Source organism: Salvelinus alpinus, chromosome 27 (genome assembly GCF_045679555.1).
Source record: "Salvelinus alpinus chromosome 27, SLU_Salpinus.1, whole genome shotgun sequence".
Classification (NCBI taxonomy): Eukaryota; Metazoa; Chordata; class Actinopteri; order Salmoniformes; family Salmonidae; genus Salvelinus; species Salvelinus alpinus.
Window position 1 is genome coordinate 36,592,941 of NC_092112.1, and position 22,847 is coordinate 36,615,787.

Consider the following 22,847-nt stretch of genomic DNA (forward strand, 5'->3'; position numbering starts at 1 on the left):
GTAGCCTCTTAGGTTTTGTATTGAAGTCAATGTACCCAGAGGAGGACGGAAGATAGCTGTCCTCCGGCTACACCATGGTGCTACCCTACGGAGTGCTGTGGAAGTTACTGTAGACCTTCTTTGCAAAACAGTGTGTTTTAATCAATTATTTGGTGACGTGAATATATTAGGATGGCTTTTTCTAAAAAGGATAACTTGTTTAATGTTTCACTATTTTGATTCTGCTGAAATTCACTGAGGAGGATGGTCCTCCCCTTCCTCCTGAGGAGCCTCCACTGATGCATACACACACAGACACACAGACACACTCACACACCTCGGAATAAAACACCTCTGAAACTGAGACTGGACGAGAGCTAAGCCAGCAATCAACCACAACCACAATCAACCCTAATCGTCCTCTGAAAGTCCGCTGACCACCACAGCCATGGCGCTTCACTGGGCATATGAACGAATGAAGACAACCTTCCAATCGAGCGCAGACACCGTGGGTGAGAAAGTGGGCCAAGCCGAGTCTGCCGGCAGCCTTTTTGTCTTATGAGGGACATTAGCTGTGAGTGTGACATCTGGTTAGCTCATTTTAGGAGGGGAATGAAAGTCAAGGTAGAAGGGGGTGGGCAGGAGGTGAATGAGGGAGGATGGAGAGGTGGGAGGGGAAAATTGAGGTGGTGGTGAGAGAGAGAGAAAGATTCTGTCAGACCTGGACCCTGACGGTAAATCTCAGTAAGACAAAAATAATGGTGTTCCAAAAAAGGTCCAGTTCCCAGGACCACGAAAACAAATTCCATCTAGACACCGTTGCCCTAGAGCACACACAAAACTATTCATACCTCGGCCTAAACATCAGCGCCACAGGTAACTTCCACAAAGATGTGAAGGATCTGAGAGACAAGGCAAGAAGTGCCTTCAAGTGCCTATGCCATCAAAAGGAAACTAACATTTGACATAACAATTTTTTTCCCCTTTATTTAACTAGGCAAGTCAGTTAAGAACAAATTCTTATTTTCAGTGACGGCCTAGGAACAGTGGGTTAACTGCCTTGTTCAGAATTAGGCCGATACCGGCTAATTATCAAAATCCAGAAAGAGCCATTAAATTCTACAACCACGTAAATGGAAGCAATTCCCAAACCTTCCATAACAAAGCCATCACCTACAGAGAAATAAACCTGGAGAAGAGCCCCCTAAGCAAGCTGGTCCTGAGGCTCTGTTCAGAAACACAAACAGACCCCACAGAGCCCCAGGACAGCAACACAATTAGACCCAACCAAATCTTGAGAAAACAAAAAGATAATTACTTGACACATTGGAAAGACTTTGCCAAAAAATAGAGCAAACTAGAATGCTTGACCACTGTGACTGACCCAAAATTAAGGAAAGCTTTGACTATGTACAGACTCAGTGAGCATAGCTGTAACGATTCTCGTCCTCTTCGTCTGAGGAGTATGAAGGATCGGACCAATATGCAGCGTGGTAAGTGTTCGTCATATTTGAATAATAAACTGAACACTACAAAATACAAAAATAACAAAGTGAATGATAACGAAAACCGAAACAGTCCTGAATGGTGACACAAAAACAGGAAACAACCACCCACAACACACAATGGAAAACAGGCTACCTAAATATGGCTCCCAATCAGAGACAACGATAAACAGCTGCCTCTGATTGGGAATCACACCAGGCCAAACACATAGAAAACGAACAACCTAGAAAAAAGAACATAGACTGCCCACCCCAACTCACGCCCTGACCAACCTAACACAAAGACATAAAAAGAAACTAAGGTCAGAACGTGACAATAGCCTTGCTATTGAGAAAGGCCACAGAAGGCAGACCTGGCTCTCAAGAGAAGACAGGCTATGTGCACACTGCCCACAAAACGAGGTAGAAACTGAGCTGCACTTCCTAACCTCCTGCCAAGTGTATGACCATATTAGAGAGACATATTTCACTCATATTACACAGACCCACAAATAATTCGAAAACAAATCACATTTTAATAAACTCCCATATCTATTGAGTGAAATTCCACAGTGTGACATCACAGCAGTAAGATGTGTGACCTGTTACCACAAGAAAAGGGCAACCAGTGAAGAACAAACACCATTGTAAATACAACCTATATTTATGTTTATTTATTTTCCCTTTCGTACTTCAACTATTTGCACATCATTACAACACTGTATATATCCATAATATGACATTTGTAATGTCTAAATTCTTTTGGAACTTTTGTGAGTGTAATGTTTATTGTTAATTTTTATAGTTTATTTCACTTTTGTATATTATCTACTTCACTTGCTTAGGCAATGTTAACATATGTGTTAGAGAGAGAGAGAGAGAGAGAGAGAGAGAGAGAGAGAGAGAGAGAGAGAGAGAGAGAGAGAGAGAGAGAGAGAGAGAGAGAGAGAGAGAGAGGGAGAGGGAGAGGGAGGCGGGATGGAGCGGTAAGGAGGTAAGGTGTTCAGTCCTCTGTCACATCAGCCTTCAAAGTTATCTGCCTGTCTGCCTGCTGCCTGCCAGCCTAAGGAGAGCTGTGCTGCTGGGGAGATAGAGGATAGAGGTTCTGCCTCCCTGTATCTCTCTCTCCCAGGTCGAGGTGGAGGCTACACATGCTGAATACAAATGAGGTCATCAAACACAGCCGGCTCCTTTTGGTGGATCAGGCCGTCACCTCATTTGGAACCTGGGGCGTGCTGGCGGTACCGAGCTGAGGGAGGGAGAGACGGAGAGATAGAGAGAGAGGGGGAGAGAAAGGGAGATTCAGAGAGAGAGAGAGAGAGGAAAAAATCCTCCACTGTGCTTCACACTCCATTCATTCGGGTTTGCTGTCCTCCCCTTTGATGTCTCTGTCCTGTCGCCTCCCGCCCGGGGCTGGCCTGGCCCTGATTCTCTCCCCTTATTAGCCACCAGGTGTGTGAGAGCAACGAATCACTCCTCTCACTCAGGTTAGCTAAGCAGAAAAGCCCTTAGGACCTGGACGAAGGCTAGGGATTCAAAATGGCTGCGGTACCTGAAGACAGGCAGGCCTCGAATGATGACATATCTAGTGGTTTATTTGAAACAGCTTCCCCAAAGGTTTCTTAGACATTTTTATTAGACCTCTTCATTAAATCTCTTTCTCATCTCTGGCGAATTTTGGATGTATTGGATGTATAAAATATGCATTCAAGACAGCTGAATTAAAACAAAATGTCTTATCTGATTGCCGATTAACAAGGATTTGACTTTCCTTCAGACACTTAAAACAAACCCACGTAACTCTCAACAGGGAATCAAAACGGAGAGGGTCACAATACAAAAAGGCCTAGTTGTCAGAACAGAGCTAGCTAATTTAGAGTTGGCCCAAGTCTCCTCAACCCTGTGAAATACATGCCCAGTGGCACGCTAGCTGATAGCGACCTCCCATCATTGAAGTAAGATTACTTCAGAACCCCAGAGAGCTCGGGGGACCGTCATCCTCTTGTCTGCCCATTTGTTTGTGTCGGGGTCAGTGAAAGTGCAGGTCGAGTTCATCGCTTTCTCGCTCTCTCTCTTCCCTTCTTTCTTTCTTTCCCTCCTTCTTTCTTTCCTCTTTTTCTTTCCTACCACCAGAAGCAAGGATGCGTTCAATTCTACCTCAGTAGCACCAAAAGCAATCCGTGTTCCACACCAACACAGTGAATGAAATGTTGTGTGATGCAGAGACTGCACCTTTATCTATCTTGCCTCGCACAAGTTTTTGTCATTTTCGTGCAGAATTAGGCTTTAGTAATTTGCACGTTGAGGACTTGTACTTGTAGAACAAGTGTACTCTCTTGTCCTCTCTTTGTTTTCCTTCCCAGTACCTCTTAATGACATCTGACCCATTAGACCCGTATAACAGCTGCAGTTTGCCAGCTGCAGTTTGTAGCAGTGTTCTCTCACCCTTCCTGAAGAGCTAGTTCCCATGCAGTCAATGCCTTTGATCAAGGCTAACCAGAAAAGTTGTTAAATGCTTGATTAAATACTTTTTGTGTTTGAACATAGTTACAAAACAGAGAGACTTTTCTAATTGAATCCATGAATTCTTCCAAGTGATAGAATCAAGTTATTTTCTATTCAGTGTGCATTCCTTTGTCCAGGTAAGAGATCGAATATGTGGTCATGTATTTTTCTTCTCCCGCTTGTAATTTGCAGGACACTCGGTGATAGTAATTCAACAATGATTGATTTTTTTTGCCCCCTCACTTGTAAAGGCATTGTCATTTCTCTGGTAATTACAGGTTAGGGTGCACCCTTATCGACTGCCTCCCTCGTACTCCGAATGCGTAACGGTGAAAGCCTGTGTGTGCGTGCACGCGTGTGTGTGTGCGTGCGTGCGTGTGTGAAAGGCTGTAGCTAGCTGCTCCTGGCTCTTGCTGCCCGTTCAATAAACAGTTACCAGATCCATGGCTGATGGTGAATAGGGAGTAGAAGATGTCTCAGTGATTTGACTAGTCAGTCAATGTACCTTACAGAGAACCTTGGGGCGTGAAAATTAGATGTCTGAACACCAACCTGTATTTGCGGTCGACGGCCAAAAGGCACACGTGACAGACCCAAAGGCTTTGAGGCAGAGCCATTGACTAGGAAGCTGGTGTGATTGTACACGGCACTAAACGTACCGTTCAACTGTTTACACGTTTACCACGATGATGACACACTGAAACACGTGTGAATAAATAAACATCACAACCTATTGTTGTCCGTTGATATCCTGAAAAGCCTTTTGTGTTTACACCCCCTCTGCCTTTTTCTAAGAGGTTAGAAACAGACAGAGTAAACACGGTCCCAATCAAGGTAAATGTTGACGGTCAAGAGGAAGTCGAAACCTCTCAGACCCCTGTCCCTGCCGTTAAACAGAGCGAGAGTTTGCTCTCAGACCCCTGTCCCTGCCGTTAAACAGAGCGAGAGTTTGCTCTCAGACCCCTGTCCCTGCCGTTAAACAGAGCGAGAGTTTGCTCTCAGACCCCTGTCCCTGCCGTTAAACAGAGCGAGAGTTTTTGATCCAATGATCCCGTCTGAAATCCCATCATCCTTCGGTGTGCTGTGTCTAGCTCTGTACCGGTGGGTTTAGGGTGACATCCAGCCAGGCATGATGGACGCTGGAGCAGGGGCCAAGCACAGAGGGAGAGATGGGGGAAAAAAGGGAATGGGATGGAGTGATAGAGAGGGGAAGAGAGAGAAAGGGATTGAGAGAGAGAGATTAGATTTTATTGGCCCAATAGTTACATCATTAAAGGCACAATCTTTACTTCATCGTAACGGGCTTAAAAAGTTCAAACCAAGCCCTCCTCCTCGTCCACTGTACATAAAACCCCCTGACACCCCACACATCTGCCGACTCCCTCAGGCGGTTCACAAGTTTACAGTAGGTATGCTCCAGTGTCAGCCCAGCCCGTACCAACCCCAGCAGCATAGCTCTGGGGTCCATACATCTCGCCCCCAGCCAGGTATGATGTGCACTGGAGCAAGTCCAAACACAGAGAGAGAGAGAGAGAGAGAGAGGGAGAGATAGAGGGAGAGAGGGGGAAAGGGAGGGGAAGGGAGGGAGAGAGAGAGAGAGAGAGAGAGAGAGAGAGAGAGAGAGAGAGAGAGAGAGAGAGGTGCATGTTGTTCTCTCCAGACCCAGTCATCCATACTGCAATGTGTCCCCACTCAGCAAAACATCCAGCTCTGTTTCTCTCTCTTTCTCGGTCTGTCATTTACAGCTTCTCTGTATCCTTCTCTCTCCCTATGTCTCTCTCTCTCGCTGCATCTCCCTCCCTCTTTCTTTCTCTGCCTCTCTCTCACTCTGTCATCTCTGCTTTCTCCGTCTACTTCTCTCTCTCTCCATTTGTCTATGATTCCTTTTCTGTCTGTGTTTCTCTTCACCCCTCTAGCTCCGCATCTAAAATGTGTGTCTATTTTATCCACTGTAATACTGAGACAATACGAACGCTGGGCTTGTTTTCAATAGGCTGGGCCAATGCATTATGTAAGTATTTGAATCAGTTTATACTTTGATTTTGTACAACATGACCTTTCTGCATGGGTTTGTGTCTTGGAATCAGCGAGTTACTGGACCGAGCCGGGCGGAAATCATGCGTGTAGATTGATTATGGCCCAGGTTTAGACGAGCAGCGCTTTGGTTGAGTGACGGTTGGCCTCTGTGGCCTTCTTGTGCTTGGGGGAGATATGGAGGGAGAGATGGAGGGAGAGATGGAGGGAGAGATGGAGGGAGAGATGAGGGAGAGATGGAGGGAGAAATGGAGGGAGATATGGAGGGAGAGATGAGGGAGAGATGGAGGGAGAGATGAGGGAGAGATGGAGGGAGAGATGGAGAGTTTGTATTGTGTGTTTGGAGAGGGGCGGGAGGGAAGGAGGATTGCCATAGCGAAGAGACAGCCAGCAGACAGTAAACAAACACACACACATATACATTCACACACAAGTCTTTACAAAAACGAAAACACCATTAACCCGTCGTAATGATATCATGACTAGCCTTGACCTCCAGGCCACTGAGTGTCTTTCAGCAGAAACCTTTTCATTTCACTAGGTGCTTTCGTCTCTCTCTATCTCAGTAAGAGACCGGCAGCCAAACGATGCCTTAGTGAGAGAGTTAAATACTCATGTAACCTACTGGCCGAACATGATTATCCTCTCTATCTCAGACACAATCTCTCGCTCTCCTATATGCCTACGAGCTGCTTCTTCTCTACGAGAGAGAGAGAGAGAGAGAGAGAGAGAGAGAGAGAGAGAGAGAGAGAGAGAGAGAGAGAGAGAGAGAGAGAGAGAGAGAGAGAGAGAGAGAGAGAGAGAGAGAGAGAGAGAGAGAGAGAGAGAGAGAGAGAGAGAGAGAGAGAGAGAGAGAGAGAGAGAGAGATAAGCATCCTGCCTTGCTCTCTGCTGCCTCAGCCTCTGGTCTAACTCATCCTTTGAACGCTGTAGAAACCTCCGGGCAATGGGATAAATGATGAATGCTCTACTGTCTCTTTGTCTGTCTGAGAGGAGAGGAGGAGACCGAGGAAATAGAAGAGAAGCCTGAGATGAAAGGAAGACTGGAGAGAGAGGGAGGGGAGGGGGAAAAGAGAGACAGACAGAGAGGGAGGGACTGGGGAGGGAGAGGGGGAGAGAGGGAGTGGAGGATGAAAAAGAGACGGAGAGAGAGAGAGAGAGTAAAGGAAAGAGGGAGAGCTCCGGAAATAGATGCAGGGGACTGATACAACAGAGGACAGTGAGGGTGAGGTTGACAGACAGGAGGAAGCAGGGGGCAGACTGGAAGAGAGGTAGGCGGGTGGGTGCAGCAGTAGGATGGATATAACCAAAGGGTTTAAAGAAAGGGTGAGAAGAAGAGGTTTTGGACAGGATGGATAACGAGGAAGGGGATCCAATCTATTCTTACTGAGATGGAGTGTTGCTTAGGAGGTTGATCTTAATATGCCTTCGGCGTTGAGCGACAGACTCCTGCCAGGTTTCCCTGGTGGGCCTAGAGCCTACCGACGGTCACCGTGCCAACGTGTGTTCTGACTGAAACACTGTCACCAGGAGGGAAAAATGCAGATATTGTTTTGGCTGTGGGTGAAGAATTGGAAACACGGTTACACACACACACTCACAAACACACGCACACACACACACTTTGAAATGAAAACCAGATGTGGTTTTGATGTCTCACTTCCATGGTTGTTAAGGGAAGGGTACAAGGTCAGACATTCACTAACTTGCAGCTTGTTCAACTGCAGTGTCGCAAACTGATCCAAGATAAATGTTTTCAATCAATTCTAAAGCTGTCAGACTTACTGACATCCCCATAGGTGCCCCAGTCAAAAGAAAAGTTCAATTTGGGTTAAAATGATTTCACGGTTATGTATGATTTCCTATTGACACAAGGTCACTGCTAGAATCCCCTTTAATGGTATGAAAGTTACTCTACACCTCGCTAGCCAAGGAGGTCCTGCAAAGTTGTATTAGGTCAATTGAACTCCAAGCAGACAGACTCATTGGTGCCTCGGTCAAAAGGAACGGTAATCTTGGGTTGGAAACATTGTAATGTATCATTCTCTATTCATGCAAGGTCACTGCTAGAATCACCTTTAACGATTGACTGTTACTCTACGCCTAAGAAAAGCCATACAGTTAGAAAAACGAAGTTGTCTCGTTCTGGATTGAAAGGTCACCACTGGAATCACCTTTAACAATTTTAAAGCTACACCCACACTAAGAACTACCTTCGTCATAAAAGGTGTTTCTACTTTCATATTAGTTGCAGCCAGATTCTCAACACAGTAATCCGTGTGAGAGCCTCTCAGCAAACAGAAATAAACACGCCCACACAGAGGGAGAAGAGAGAGAAGATGGGAGAGAGACAGAGAGAGGGGATAGAGGGGAGAGAGACAGAGAGAGAGACAGAGACAGAGAGAGGGGATAGAGGGGAGAGAGACAGAGAGAGGGGAGAGAGACAGAGAGGGGGGAGAGTTATACAGAGAGAGGGGATAGAGGGGAGAGAGACAGAGAAAGGGGAGAGAGACAGAGAAAGGGGATAGAGGGGAGAGAGACAGAGAGAGGGGATAGAGGGGAGAGAGACAGAGAGAGGGGATAGAGGGGAGAGAGACAGAGAGAGGGGATAGAGGGGAGAGAGACAGAGAGAGAGAGAGAGAGAGAGAGAGAGAGAGAGAGAGAGAGAGAGAGAGAGAGAGAGAGAGAGAGAGAGAGAGAGAGAGAGAGAGAGAGAGAGAGAGAGAGAGAGAGAGAGAGAGAGAGAGAGAGAGAGAGAAAGAGAGAAAGGAGGAGAGAGAGAGAGAGAGAGAGAGAGAGAGAGAGAGAGAGAGAGAGAGAGAGAGACAGAGACAGAGAGAGGGGAGAGAGACAGAGAGAGGGGATAGAGGGGAGAGAGACAGAGATAGGGGATAGAGGGGAGAGAGTAAGAGAGAGGGGATAGAGGGGAGAGAGACAGAGAGAGGGGAGAGAGTAAGAGAGAGGGGAGAGAGACAGAGAGAGGGGATAGAGGGGAGAGAGACAGAGAGAGGGGAGAGAGACAGAGAGAGGGGAGAGAGACAGAGAGAGGGGATAGAGGGGAGAGAGTAAGAGAGAGGGGATAGAGGGGAGAGAGACAGAGATAGGGGATAGAGGGGAGAGAGTAAGAGAGAGGGGATAGAGGGGAGAGAGACAGAGAGAGGGGAGAGAGTAAGAGAGAGGGGAGAGAGACAGAGAGAGGGGATAGAGGGGAGAGAGGAAGAGAGAGGGGATAGAGGGGAGAGACAGAGAGAGGGGATAGAGGGGAGAGAGTAAGAGAGATGGGATAGAGGGGAGAGAGACAGAGAGAGGGGATAGAGGAGAGAGAGTAAGAGAGAGGGGATAGAGGGGAGAGAGACAGAGAGAGGGGATAGAGGGGAGAGAGACAGAGAGAGGGGATAGAGGGGAGAGAGACAGAGAGAGGGGAGAGAGACAGAGAGAGGGGATAGAGGGGAGAGAGTAAGAGAGAGGGGATAGCGGGAGAGAGACAGAGAGAGGGGAGAGAGACAGAGAGAGGGGATAGAGGAGAGAGAGTAAGAGAGAGGTGATAGAGGGGAGAGAGACAGAGAGAGGGGATAGAGGGGAGAGAGTAAGAGAGAGGGGATAGAGGGGAGAGAGACAGAGAGAGGGGGGAGAGACAGAGAGAGGGGATAGAGGGGAGAGAGACAGAGATAGGGGATAGAGGGGAGAGAGACAGAGAGAGGGGATAGAGGGGAGAGAGATAGAGAGAGGGGATAGAGGGGAGCGAGACAGAGAGAGGGGATAGAGGGGAGAGAGACAGAGAGAGGGGATAGAGGGGAGAGAGACAGAGATAGGGGATTGAGGGGAGAGAGTAAGAGAGAGGGGATAGAGGGGAGAGAGACAGAGAGAGGGGAGAGAGTAAGAGAGAGGGGAGAGAGACAGAGAGAGGGGATAGAGGGGAGAGAGTAAGAGAGAGGGGATAGAGGGGAGAGACAGAGAGAGGGGATAGAGGGGAGAGAGTAAGAGAAATGGGATAGAGGGGAGAGAGACAGAGAGAGGGGATAGAGGAGAGAGAGTAAGAGAGAGGGGATAGAGGGGAGAGAGACAGAGAGAGGGGATAGAGGGGAGAGAGACAGAGAGAGGGGATAGAGGGGAGAGAGACAGAGAGAGGGGAGAGAGACAGAGAGAGGGGATAGAGGGGAGAGAGTAAGAGAGAGGGGATAGCGGGGAGAGAGACAGAGAGAGGGGAGAGAGACAGAGAGAGGGGATAGAGGAGAGAGAGTAAGAGAGAGGTGATAGAGGGGAGAGAGACAGAGAGAGGGGATAGAGGGGAGAGAGTAAGAGAGAGGGGATAGAGGGGAGAGAGACAGAGAGAGGGGGGAGAGACAGAGAGAGGGGATAGAGGGGAGAGAGACAGAGATAGGGGATAGAGGGGAGAGAGACAGAGAGAGGGGATAGAGGGGAGAGAGATAGAGAGAGGGGATAGAGGGGAGCGAGACAGAGAGAGGGGATAGAGGGGAGAGAGACAGAGAGAGGGGATAGAGGGGAGAGAGTAAGAGAGAGGGGAGAGAGACAGAGAGAGGGGATAGAGGGGAGAGAGATAGAGAGAGGGGATAGAGGGGAGCGAGACAGAGAGAGGGGATAGAGGGGAGAGAGTAAGAGAGAGGGGATAGAGGGGAGAGAGACAGAGAGAGGGGAGAGAGTAAGAGAGAGGGGAGAGAGACAGAGAGAGGGGATAGAGGGGAGAGAGTAAGAGAGAGGGGATAGAGGGGAGAGACAGAGAGAGGGGATAGAGGGGAGAGAGTAAGAGAGATGGGATAGAGGGGAGAGAGACAGAGAGAGGGGATAGAGGAGAGAGAGTAAGAGAGAGGGGATAGAGGGGAGAGAGACAGAGAGAGGGGATAGAGGGGAGAGAGACAGAGAGAGGGGATAGAGGGGAGAGAGACAGAGAGAGGGGAGAGAGACAGAGAGAGGGGATAGAGGGGAGAGAGTAAGAGAGAGGGGATAGCGGGAGAGAGACAGAGAGAGGGGAGAGAGACAGAGAGAGGGGATAGAGGAGAGAGAGTAAGAGAGAGGTGATAGAGGGGAGAGAGACAGAGAGAGGGGATAGAGGGGAGAGAGTAAGAGAGAGGGGATAGAGGGGAGAGAGACAGAGAGAGGGGGGAGAGACAGAGAGAGGGGATAGAGGGGAGAGAGACAGAGATAGGGGATAGAGGGGAGAGAGACAGAGAGAGGGGATAGAGGGGAGAGAGATAGAGAGAGGGGATAGAGGGGAGCGAGACAGAGAGAGGGGATAGAGGGGAGAGAGACAGAGAGAGGGGATAGAGGGGAGAGAGACAGAGATAGGGGATAGAGGGGAGAGAGTAAGAGAGAGGGGATAGAGGGGAGAGAGACAGAGAGAGGGGAGAGAGTAAGAGAGAGGGGAGAGAGACAGAGAGAGGGGATAGAGGGGAGAGAGTAAGAGAGAGGGGATAGAGGGGAGAGACAGAGAGAGGGGATAGAGGGGAGAGAGTAAGAGAAATGGGATAGAGGGGAGAGAGACAGAGAGAGGGGATAGAGGAGAGAGAGTAAGAGAGAGGGGATAGAGGGGAGAGAGACAGAGAGAGGGGATAGAGGGGAGAGAGACAGAGAGAGGGGATAGAGGGGAGAGAGACAGAGAGAGGGGAGAGAGACAGAGAGAGGGGATAGAGGGGAGAGAGTAAGAGAGAGGGGATAGCGGGGAGAGAGACAGAGAGAGGGGAGAGAGACAGAGAGAGGGGATAGAGGAGAGAGAGTAAGAGAGAGGTGATAGAGGGGAGAGAGACAGAGAGAGGGGATAGAGGGGAGAGAGTAAGAGAGAGGGGATAGAGGGGAGAGAGACAGAGAGAGGGGGGAGAGACAGAGAGAGGGGATAGAGGGGAGAGAGACAGAGATAGGGGATAGAGGGGAGAGAGACAGAGAGAGGGGATAGAGGGGAGAGAGATAGAGAGAGGGGATAGAGGGGAGCGAGACAGAGAGAGGGGATAGAGGGGAGAGAGACAGAGAGAGGGGATAGAGGGGAGAGAGTAAGAGAGAGGGGAGAGAGACAGAGAGAGGTGGTATAGTCGTTATTGTGGGTGCTACATTCAGTTTGCACCTGGGGCCATTCTCTTACTCCTCAAACAGTCGACAGGGTGCCTGTCTCTGGCTGCTGCCTTTCAGACTCAGCCTCCACACCCTGTCTGGATCAAAGGCACTAAGAACCCTGCTAGGTGCTTATTAACTCCAGATAAGGCTCGCTACACAGCATCCCTGCAGTCTTTACTTACCTTCCCCTCATATCCTCCTTCCATCCTCCCCTCTCCTCCTCTCCCCCCTCCTCTCCTCCTCCCCTCTCCTCCTCTACTTTAGACCCCCTCCTCCTCTCCACCCCCCCTCCTCCTCTCCACCCCCTCCTCCTCTACTTTAAACCTCCTCCCCTCTCCTCCTCTCCACCCCCTCCTCCTCTACTTTAAACCTCCTCCTCTCCACCCCCTCCTCCTCTACTTTAAACCTCATCCCCTCTCCACTCCTCCTCCCCCCTCCTCCTCTACTTTAAACCTCCTCCCCTCTCCTCCTCTCCACCCCCTCCTCCTCTACTTTAAACCTCCTCCCCTCTCCTCCTCTCCTCCTACCCTCTCCACCCCCTCCTCCTCTACTTTAAACCTCCTCCCCTCTCCTCCTCTCCACCCCCTCCTCCTCTACTTTAAACCTCCTCCCCTCTCCTCTCCTCCTCCCCCCTCCTCCTCTACTTTAGACCTCCTCCCCTCTCCTCCTCTCCACCCCCTCCTCCTCTACTTTAAACCTCCTCCCCTCTCCTCCTCTCCTCCTCCCCTCTCCTCCTATCCACCCCCTCCTCCTCTACTTTAAACCTCCTCCCCTCTCCTCCTCTCCTCCTCTCCTCCTCTCCTCCTCTCCTCCTCCCCTCTCCTCCTCTCCACCCCCTCCTCCTCTACTTTAAACCTCCTCCCCTCTCCTCCTCTCCTCCTCCCCTCCCCTCTCCTCCTCTCCACCCCCTCCTCTACTTTAAACATCCTCCCCTCTCCTCCTCTCCACCCCCTCCTCCTCTACTGTAAACCTCCTCCCCTCTCCTCCTCTCCTCCCCCCCTCTCCTCCTCTCCACCCCCTCCTCCTCTACTTTAAACCTCCTCCCCTCTCCTCCTCTCCTCCTCCCCTCTCCTCCTCTCCTCCTCTCCTCCTCCCCTCTCCTCCTCTCCTCCTCTCCTCCTCCCCTCTCCTCCTCTCCTATCAACACTCACTAACCTGAGTGCTTTGAAGCCGCGTCATTTTTTTTCTTTCTTTCTCTTTGGTCTGAAAATAAGAAATAAAAGTAGAAGAAAGGCTGAGAGAGAGACTCCAAACAGCCGTCAGCCAAGTCAGTGTGTTCTGTGTTCTCCCCTCCTCCCCTCCCACGTCACATAGTTTGGGGGGGATTTGTGATGGAGCGGAGTAAAAAGAGGTCCCCCTGCAGAACTGAAGCATGTTGTAACATTATAATATCTGGGATTTGTCCTCTGAGAGCGTTTGACTCGGCGAGCGTGCCGCGGCGCGTTATTAAAAGAGATGTTTGAAGAACACTCACCATGTTCACGCTTCTGAAGTATCGCACTTCCAATCTTCTTCTCCAAAAACACTGCAGTCAATATATTCTTTACTCCTCTGTACATTGTCAAAGTGTCTTTGTTTCTCCAAAACATCCTCGTCGAGGGAGTGACATCATTTCACATTCTCCATTATTCAGTACGCACTTCACAGACGTCGCTAGTACCGCTCGCTGTTTGAAAACATTGCCATCAAATTTGAACTCCCCAAAGTGATCGTACAAATTGGATGGTTACCTCTGTGTGGGTGAAGGGATCCAGCAGCATAATGTTATCCCAATGCACACAAAGGAATGGTATTGGCCATTGTATAATCTATATGTTAGCATATCATATTGCACTTTACACACAGACTTATAGACACATACATTAGATATATAGCTCATAGATATTTACATTGAACACAGTACAAAGAGGGATAGAGATAGAGAGAGATGGAGAAAGAAACCAAGAGACAGAGACAGAGAGAGAGAGAGAGAGAGAGAGAGGGAGATTTTACTTAATATAGAAAGCACTACTGCATCTACTCATCATAAAATAGTTATTCCTTCTGCTAGAACACGTTCTCCTTAGTCTCAGAGGAGAACTGGTTGAGGCTAGGGTAGCACTGACAGCGAGACCTCACACTGCGCACACATTCTCACACACCACCCTGGTAATAACACAGACACGTGCCACACACACTATGCTGTTAATATCACACGCACACACACACCATCTGCTAATAACCTCATCTGTATGTCGTGTCCTCCTCAGATCTCGGTCATCAGACTGCTTATTACAGACCTTCACTACCTCGTCCCCTCCATACTGCTGCTTAACGGACTTGTTCCTTGGCCCTTGAAATATGAGAGGAGGGTTCTGTTTAAAATGACACCATATTACCTTGATTTATTCCCCCTAGGGGCCGGGTCACAAGTAGTACCCTATAAGAGAACTTTTGGAAGGTAGAACAGGTGTTGTCCAGTGGAAATGATGTATCTCTGCCGGATTAGGGCTGTTGAGACGGGAAACCTAATTAACTTTTTTGATCCTTTTCTATGAATGCAGGTTTTATGGAGATTGAAATGTTTTGTATTGTTTAACCCACATGAATGCACACGTCTTTCCACGTTCTTTGTGTGTTCTGGTCTCATGGACATGGTTTTACTGAATTTTGTGTATGTTTATTTGTTAGACAATATTGGAAACGGTGCTTTACACAGGTAGACCATTGACCATTTGCACAACAAAAAAAAATGTCTTACCAAGTTTTTTCAATTAAACTTACAACTAAACATTTCTGTTGAAACTAACTTTTCTTTCTAAACAAGGCTAAATAACTTTTCTAAATCGGTGTCTAAATGTGAATGATGACTGTTTGACAGTTGCCTTTGCCGACTGTTTTAAGCTGTTCTCTAAACTTTAAAGGACCAAGCGATGTTGAGCGCTATCAAATGGCTAATAAGAAAATCCCATTCAATTATAAGAGGCCGGTAGAAGATTGGCTACAGGAGAAAGGTAAACCTTTTACCAGATCTTCTAGATTGTTCTAGAATGTTTTTCTTTTCTTGTCATGTCATTGGCTTGTTTCCCCTCAATCCTTCTAGAATGAAAATTGCTTTTTAAACCCTTTAAACCATAATTAAACTAAACTTACTGTCAATTTTATTTTGTTAGTTTTTACGTCGATTTGTTTTAGTGCCATTCCCTTTTGTCATTGTTGTTTAAAATCAGTTTGAATCATTGATGCTGAACAGTTAAAGGGACTGGTGTAATCCATAAACAATACATGAACAAATCTGAGAAATAAGTCTCAACCGTACAGACAATAGGTGTTAAACAACATGTACTTTTCTTTAACAACAACAAAAAACTTGAGACTATGAATTGAGCGTCTTGCTCAAAGCTCATGCCATATTTGAGGACGACTGAAACAGAGGGCATATTTTGTACTGTTACTTATTTGGTGCCTATTGTTTTAGACTCATCTTGGTGCTGTGTAGAGCTATCACTGTGTATACTGCACTGAAATAGCCTGCAATGAAATAGTCCTTCTGGAATGAAATAGTCTGCTTTCATTCCAAACAATGTTTTACTCTTCATTATCTAGTCGCTACCACGCTACCGTTTATTACAATGGAGAATGCTGCTCCTGATACTTTCTACTCTACTAAGTTTCCTGCTTGACGTAATATCATTATAAACTATGTTTAAAAGTCATTGCCTAAACCTGTTAAGATGATTATAAAGTCCCTTTAACAACATCTAAAAACCCAACGTTTCTGAATTCCCATAGTGTTACTACATGCATGAATCAACATGATATTTATTTTGATGTTACGATGATATGATATTCCTTTTCCATGTCATTTCATGCCCGGTCTATTTTAACTGGAATTGTGAATGTGACAAACGCAATAACCCTGCAGTGATGTGTGTGTGTGTGTGTGTGTGTGCGTGCGTGCGTGCGTGCGTGCGTGCGTGCGTGTGTTGTAGAAATGTGATTCCAATTAAGAGTCCCCTGCATTCAGCAAGTGTTATTTGTATATTTCATTTCAGAAATGATGCATTAGCAATGTGTTCTGACTGCGATGTTTAACTCTCGTTTAATGAAGTTTACCGTGGATGTCATGACATGTACGAGAGTCTATTAGTTACATATGATCATATTATATTACAATACAAAGGTAAGTTCAAAAGAATTCAACTGCATGATTATATTGCGTTGTTCAGGGCATTGCAAATGTGGTGAGCTCTGCCTTTTTTCTTTCATAAGACAAAGACCTTTTCCAAACACACTTAACAAACCTTATTTTCTATGGTTTTATTTACATGCAAAAGCAATTAAAACATTGACACATTGAATATACAACAGTCTAGATACAGTGCAACATCACACCTTAACTTACGCTGACTCCCAGTGCTTCTCCCCAAATGACCGTTAGAGTATATTAGAAGTGCAGAGTACTTAAACGATTTGAGTACAACCAACTTATGGACATTATGAGTGCAGACTACTTAAATGGATCAATTTCAACCCATTAAAGTGCATTGTAATGGTGTCCTCCCTGCTGTCCCCCTCCCCTCTCAGGCCGGCAGCTCACTATCTTCAACACCCAGGCGACCATCTCTATAGGTGGTAATGACCGTAAACGTCCCTACCAGGGACAGCTGTCCGGTCTCTACTACAACGGCCTCAAGGTACATAAAAACTATTTTGTTCCCATGTAGTGTTGCAAATTTCCATTAACTTTCCCATATTTCCGTTAACTTTCCCGGAATTCAAACCAGGATTTCTGGAAACCCAAGGATTTTTGGGAAGTTCACTGGGAAAATTGTGTAAGGGTAGTGTGCAATGAAATATGTGTATTGTGGTTGTATGAGATGTGTACAATGTGTATGACAAACATGGGTCTTTCTGTAAACTAGGGCACCAGGGAGGATTTCCTATGCTGGGCAACTTGTTGCAGCTGTTGATAAGTCATTGATAATAATCTGACAATTTGTTTCATGTCATTACATTAAGATATGAAGGGGTGACATACTGTATCTATATTCCATGAAATTCACAAGTTGATTTAAAACCTGTAACCCTTTCTCATGGTTGGCGTCTTGATGGATTTGTCCAAAATCGTGTGACATAAAACGGCATTAACGTGCTTATTCAATAATTGTGTAGCCTATAATACTTGTTGGATGCACATTTGGTGTTGAGCTGTTTGAATAGGCTACACCGTGATCATTTCACACATCATCATCAGATCCAGGAAGGAATTTTCTGAATGACAGTCAAGTGAGGAACAGCTGTTGTGGTGGCGCATGCCATCCTACAACAGCACGAGTGCTGAAAAAAAGGTGTCTGCGAGGAATGTCCAGAGATGTACGTCTCATTCATTATGCCGGGGAAGATGGTTGTGCCTGGATCCAAGTTGGATCTAACATCCCTAGCGAATTGATGTTGACAATCTGTTGTTGTCTGCTTGATTTAAAACAGGGTCACGTTAGATTTAACACAGAAAGCATCAAGTTAATGAGTTCATGTTTGCATATGTCTTTGTGCCTCGGATTGGACACCGAGTCTACTGTGCATAATTGTGCAGGATAGACTGTGCATAATTGTGCAGGATAGACACCCAACGCTGTTCATGTGAATTATTCTTGATATAATGACAACAAATTACATCGCCTAGTGGGCTTCTTCACAATATGATATGGAAATGAAATAACATGACAAATACATTTCAGTTTCCATGTTACACCTGCAATTTTAAACAACACAAGGGGTTTGAAGTAGCTTACTTGAACTTGAATTTGGAGCAGAATTTGGTGCTGGAAAAGTCCTGGTAATTATTGTACTCAATTCTTAAGTTCTCCTGCTCCCTTATAATTATCCATGATTTCATTTTTGATACGTTTTTGTGAGAGATGTGGACACTTTCGTTTGTTTCCCGCTGCTTCAGTTGACAGGTTTTGTAGAGCTAATCTGTTGTGGTAAAACCATGTGCTGTTTGCCAGTGCTGAAGACATCTATATCAGTCTGCTAATACAGGACTAGTAAAGGCCCAGTGCTGAAGACATCTATATCAGTCTGCTAATACAGGACTAGTAAAGGCCCAGTGCACTAATTTTCTGTTTAAAAAACTAAATGTAGACCTATTTGAGTGTTTACCAGCATTTGTAACTTGAGTGTGATAATTATCTGTCCAAAACAGTTCATCTGATAATACTTCTAGTTTCTTGAACTAAAACTAGAACGAAACTCTTCTAGTTTCTTGAAATACTTTGCATAATTCAACTTATTTCTATGTGAAAATTGAAATGGTCTTTTCATTCCTTTTTAGTGGACTCTTGTCCAAGCATACATTTTCATGCTTGTCACTCGTGGGAATCAAACCCACAATCCTTGCATTGCAAACTCCATGCTCTACCAACTAAGCCACATCATCACAAACCACGTGATGTCTCAATGTACTCAATTACTGTATTGGTCATTGTTTTTCTTCATGGTGATGGAAAGTCAACAGGTACAAACCTAGATGACCAGCCCATGTACAATACAGTAATGTACATATACATTAAGTGGTTTGTAAGGATGGTAAATTAATACTGCACAGAAAGTGGTTGTTTCCATGTTATTTGAACAAGAAAAATATTGAATTTGGTGTGGATGTTTTGTGTCTTTGCCCATAACTTTGCACCTTGTGATGTAAATGTTTGAGGACAGGGTTTTGTTCTTTCTGGATTCAATTAGAATGACAATCACAGAGAAAGGGACGGGGCAACAACGGTTACAATTCCAACTATTGAATCCGGCAAGATACTGTCCTTCACTATACAAGTGGAGATGCTGAAAAAATCAGCTTTTGCTGGTGCTACAGATGTCTATATCTGTCGGCTAATAGCAGATAAGGCCCAGTGCACTACTTTTGTGAAAATATATTTTTCAAAAGATAATATATATTATATTATAAAAACAGAGATGGTGAGATTAAGGCTACTGCTCTTCATGGATTTATTAGATGTGCCTGTGTTGGCCACATAGGCTACAGAAAAATCATCATGCATGCATTTAATTGATTTATTCAGGCAAGTCCACATTATTCTCACATACATTGTTTTAGAATACAATAATAACTTGAAATCAATCCTTTGCAAGGCCTAAAAAATGCATTATTCTTAAAATGGTAATGGGGGAGGTTAAATATTAAGGGCTATATGTACATACATCTAAATTATTCACTGTTAGTCATTTAAGCAGAGCTCTTATCCAGAGCGACTTACAGGCACAATTAGGGTCAAGTGCACATCAAACAGATTTTTCACATAGTCGGCTCTGGGATTTGAACCAGCAACCTTTTGGTTACTGGCCCAATGTCCTTAACTGCCAGGCTACTTGCTGCACAGTTGTATAACATGGAGGTCCTTGGATATTTAAATGAAGTGCTTGAATAAGTCCCTGAAAGGGCTTGAATTTGACTTGCTAATGTATAAATCAACCCTGCTTAAAGGATGTATAGTCCTAGGCCAATGTTATTGTAGGTGGAGTTATGAGCTAATTTGCATATATTTCACTAAGTACACATGTGGAACTGCATTTAAATATTTTCTTTGTTTTGTTTCAAACCATTTTTAAATGTTGATCCCAATGGGTAATGTGGGTAATGTGCAATTTAGGCCTATTTCTATCAGTGGAGGCTGGTGGGAGGAGCTATAGGAGGATGGGCTCATTGTAATGGCTGGAATGAAATTAATACTGTTCCATTTAACATATAGAAACCACATGTTTGACTCTGTTCCATTTATTCCATTCCAGCCATTACAATGAGCCCATCCTCCTATAGCTCCCCCCACCAGCCTCCACTGATTTCTCTATATATATGTGTCAACTGGGTAATGTATAGTGTGTTTAAGACAATTGTCCACTCTAAGACAATAACGTTTATCCAATCCTATCCCAAGGTCCTCAACATGGCTGCCGAAGGCCACGCCAACATCAAGGTGAACGGGAGCGTGCGATTGGTGGGGGATGTACCCACCAGTAGGGGCGCTGCCCGCACCACCACCTCCGTGCCACCTGAGATGTCCACCACCTTCATAGAGACCACCACCACTCTGTCTACGACCACCACGAGGAAACAGCGCTCTCCTCCCACCATTCAGGTAGGGGGTTGGGGGAATACAGAGATGGAAATGATAAGGTGTGTGAGAGACTGGGGGTTTGTTTGGTGGGGAGAGGAATTATCCTGGAGGGAGGGAATGGAGAGATGTGTGTGTGAGAGATGAGATGAGCAAAATGTTCACTGTTACAGCATATTACCTGTTGGACATACTCAAACAATCTATTGTTCATCCTATATCTTGTTCTCCATCTTCTTTTTAAATAGCGAGCCAGCATGATTTCATTTTTTTCTTCCTGAATAAGCAAAACTAATTTTCTCATGCTCTCTCTTGTCTCCCTGCAGCAGACATATAGTGAGCAATATGTTTGGAACATCAAATCGCAATAAAATTGCTCATATCGTGAGCCCGAGTTTAACTTGGCCGGTCTTCCAGCCATACCTCATAGAAATAGAATCCCTAGAACAGTTATTCCCATTTAGTTCAACGTCCTGTGGGGAGTTACCCATTCTAGAGATTATATTTCTATGCCTATCCTATCATGTTAGCCCCAGCTCTGGGGATGGAGATAAGGTCCCATTTCGGTCTCCCCGAGAGTGTGTGGCACCGTATTCCCTTTGTAGTGCACTACTTTTAACTAGGGCCTATAGGACTCTTGTCAAAACTAGTGCACTATGTAGGGAATATAGTGCCATCCGGGACACATCATGGATGCCTCTCTCCTCCTTTATTCCCTACCCTGCCCCCGCCACGCCATATAACAGAGGGCTTTGTGAAACGCATCCTGACTCTAAGCCAATGAATGTCTCCGGCTTGCCAAGAAAGTAATCACGGTGAGCGTTGCGTTGACGCCCGGAGGACAAATTGAACTGGCGGTGTTCATATTAAAGCCATAACTCTCCCCGGAGCCCTGGAGCACAGGGCCAAGCGACAGACACAAGAGCTTTTATCTGCCTCGCACCTTTAAACAGATTGTCCAGCGCCTCAATAATGATGACCTCTCATGTCATTGCTGCCTGTTGTAGGACTTTATCAACTCAGGGCAGCACAGGGGAAAGAGACGAGAAATGCTCTGCCTGTGTCCCAAATGGCACCCTTCTCTCCATGGGCTCTGGTCAAAAGTAGTGCACTATACAGGGAATAAGGTGCCATTTGGGACGCACAAACTGTAATACCACTTCAGCATTTTCCAGTTGTACTTAGGTACTGAATGCTTTGGCGTCTCTATAAAAGGACTGTCATCAGCATCAATGATCTCCAATGTCAAGCTTCATTATGTCTGGCATGAATGTCAGGAGCCTAGCAGAACTTCCTGTTGCTGCCTTGTATTCCATCTGTCTGAATGGCGGGCACACATGCACACACACACACACACACACACATGCACACACACACACACACACACATTATGGGCATCAATAGGGCATTATGCCGGTGCCGTCCTGCTGATTCAGATCCATTTCAAAACCTTTTCTCTCTCTCCCCTGCCTGTCTGTCTCTCCTGCCTGTCTGTCTCTCCTGCCTGCTGCATCAACAAGGTCACCATGAAAGATAGGCCGTATTGTTAGGGAGAAAAATTGTGTTTTATGCCACAGACTATCAATTACACGATGACAGTCAATAAAGGCCTTCCTTTCTTTCCTTCCGTATGAATGATTTCCTTATGAGACCACCTCTTCTCAATGTAGAATAATGGCATATTTTGGTGACTGATACCAAGCATACACATAAACACATGTGCATAAGCATGCCAGCTTTGCAAGTCATGTTGTTTTTAACAAATGTGTATTGGCCAGACCAGGGGCGCAACTTTGGTTTTAGAAGAAATACCTTTTTTAAAATAAAACATTTATAATAATCAGTCGGTTAAACACTCCAAACAGCCTACCCGACCGCTCGGAGGCATCTGCAATGCTAAAACCGGGCAAAAATGCAATTTCACAATGTGGCCCCACCGTCCCCAGTGAAAGTTGCACCCCTGGGCCAGGCCGATCTCCATTTGCAAGCTCTAGATACATGTTATTCTTGCTCCTCTCTTGACTGTTTTATGTGAACTCTTCCTCAAGTCCCAGGGCTGTAGCCATTTTGATTCAGAGCATTGTGTCACACTGTTGTGAATTCATTTTCCTCGGGCTGTGGTTTACAGCTCCCGGGTTGATTGTGTGGCTATGAGAAGAGGTGAGGAGAGAACCTGTATAATTTGGCAGATATCCCAGACCTTAGGAAGACAGGGTGAGGAGGACAGAAAGAGGGCAGGTTGAGGAGGAGGTTGAGGAGAGGTGTGGAGTTGAGGGGGTAGACTAAATGATGCTGCAGAGTTTTGCTAGGCACCTGGCTGTGAGTTTGTGTGTGAGATTGAGAAAGAGAGAGAGAGACAGAAAGAGAGAGAAAGCGAGAGAGAGTAAGAAAAAGAGAAATGGAGAGACTGAATTGAAGCTAACTGCAGGGGAGGGAGACAGAGAAAAACAGAGACAGAGGGAGACAGAGAGAAACAGACAGAGAGAAACAGATAGAGAGAAACAGACAGAGAGAAACAGATAGAGAGAAACAGAGATAGAGGGAGACAGAGACAAACAGATAGAGAGAAACAGACAGAGAGAAACAGAGATAGAGGGAGATAGAGAGAAACAGACAGAGAGAAACAGAGATAGAGGGAGACAAAGAGAAACAGACAGAGAGAAACCGGGAT

At 46.0% G+C, this 22,847-nt stretch overlaps 1 protein-coding gene across 13 annotated transcripts in view; it reads left to right on the plus strand.

The window, feature by feature from the left end:
• The window catches only part of LOC139556484 (neurexin-3b-like), a 328,473-nt gene that overhangs the window by 253,493 nt on the left and 52,133 nt on the right, over positions 1-22,847 (plus strand). For 10 of the 13 annotated variants that reach the window (XM_071370487.1, XM_071370488.1, XM_071370489.1 and 7 more), the window contains 3 exons: positions 14,969-15,058; positions 16,632-16,741; positions 20,000-20,200. In XM_071370487.1, the coding sequence (XP_071226588.1) occupies positions 14,969-15,058; positions 16,632-16,741; positions 20,000-20,200 (401 nt within the window). The remainder of the gene's footprint in view (positions 1-14,968; positions 15,059-16,631; positions 16,742-19,999; positions 20,201-22,847) is intronic. The other 3 variants (XM_071370485.1, XM_071370486.1, XM_071370494.1) reach the window with 1 other exon arrangement.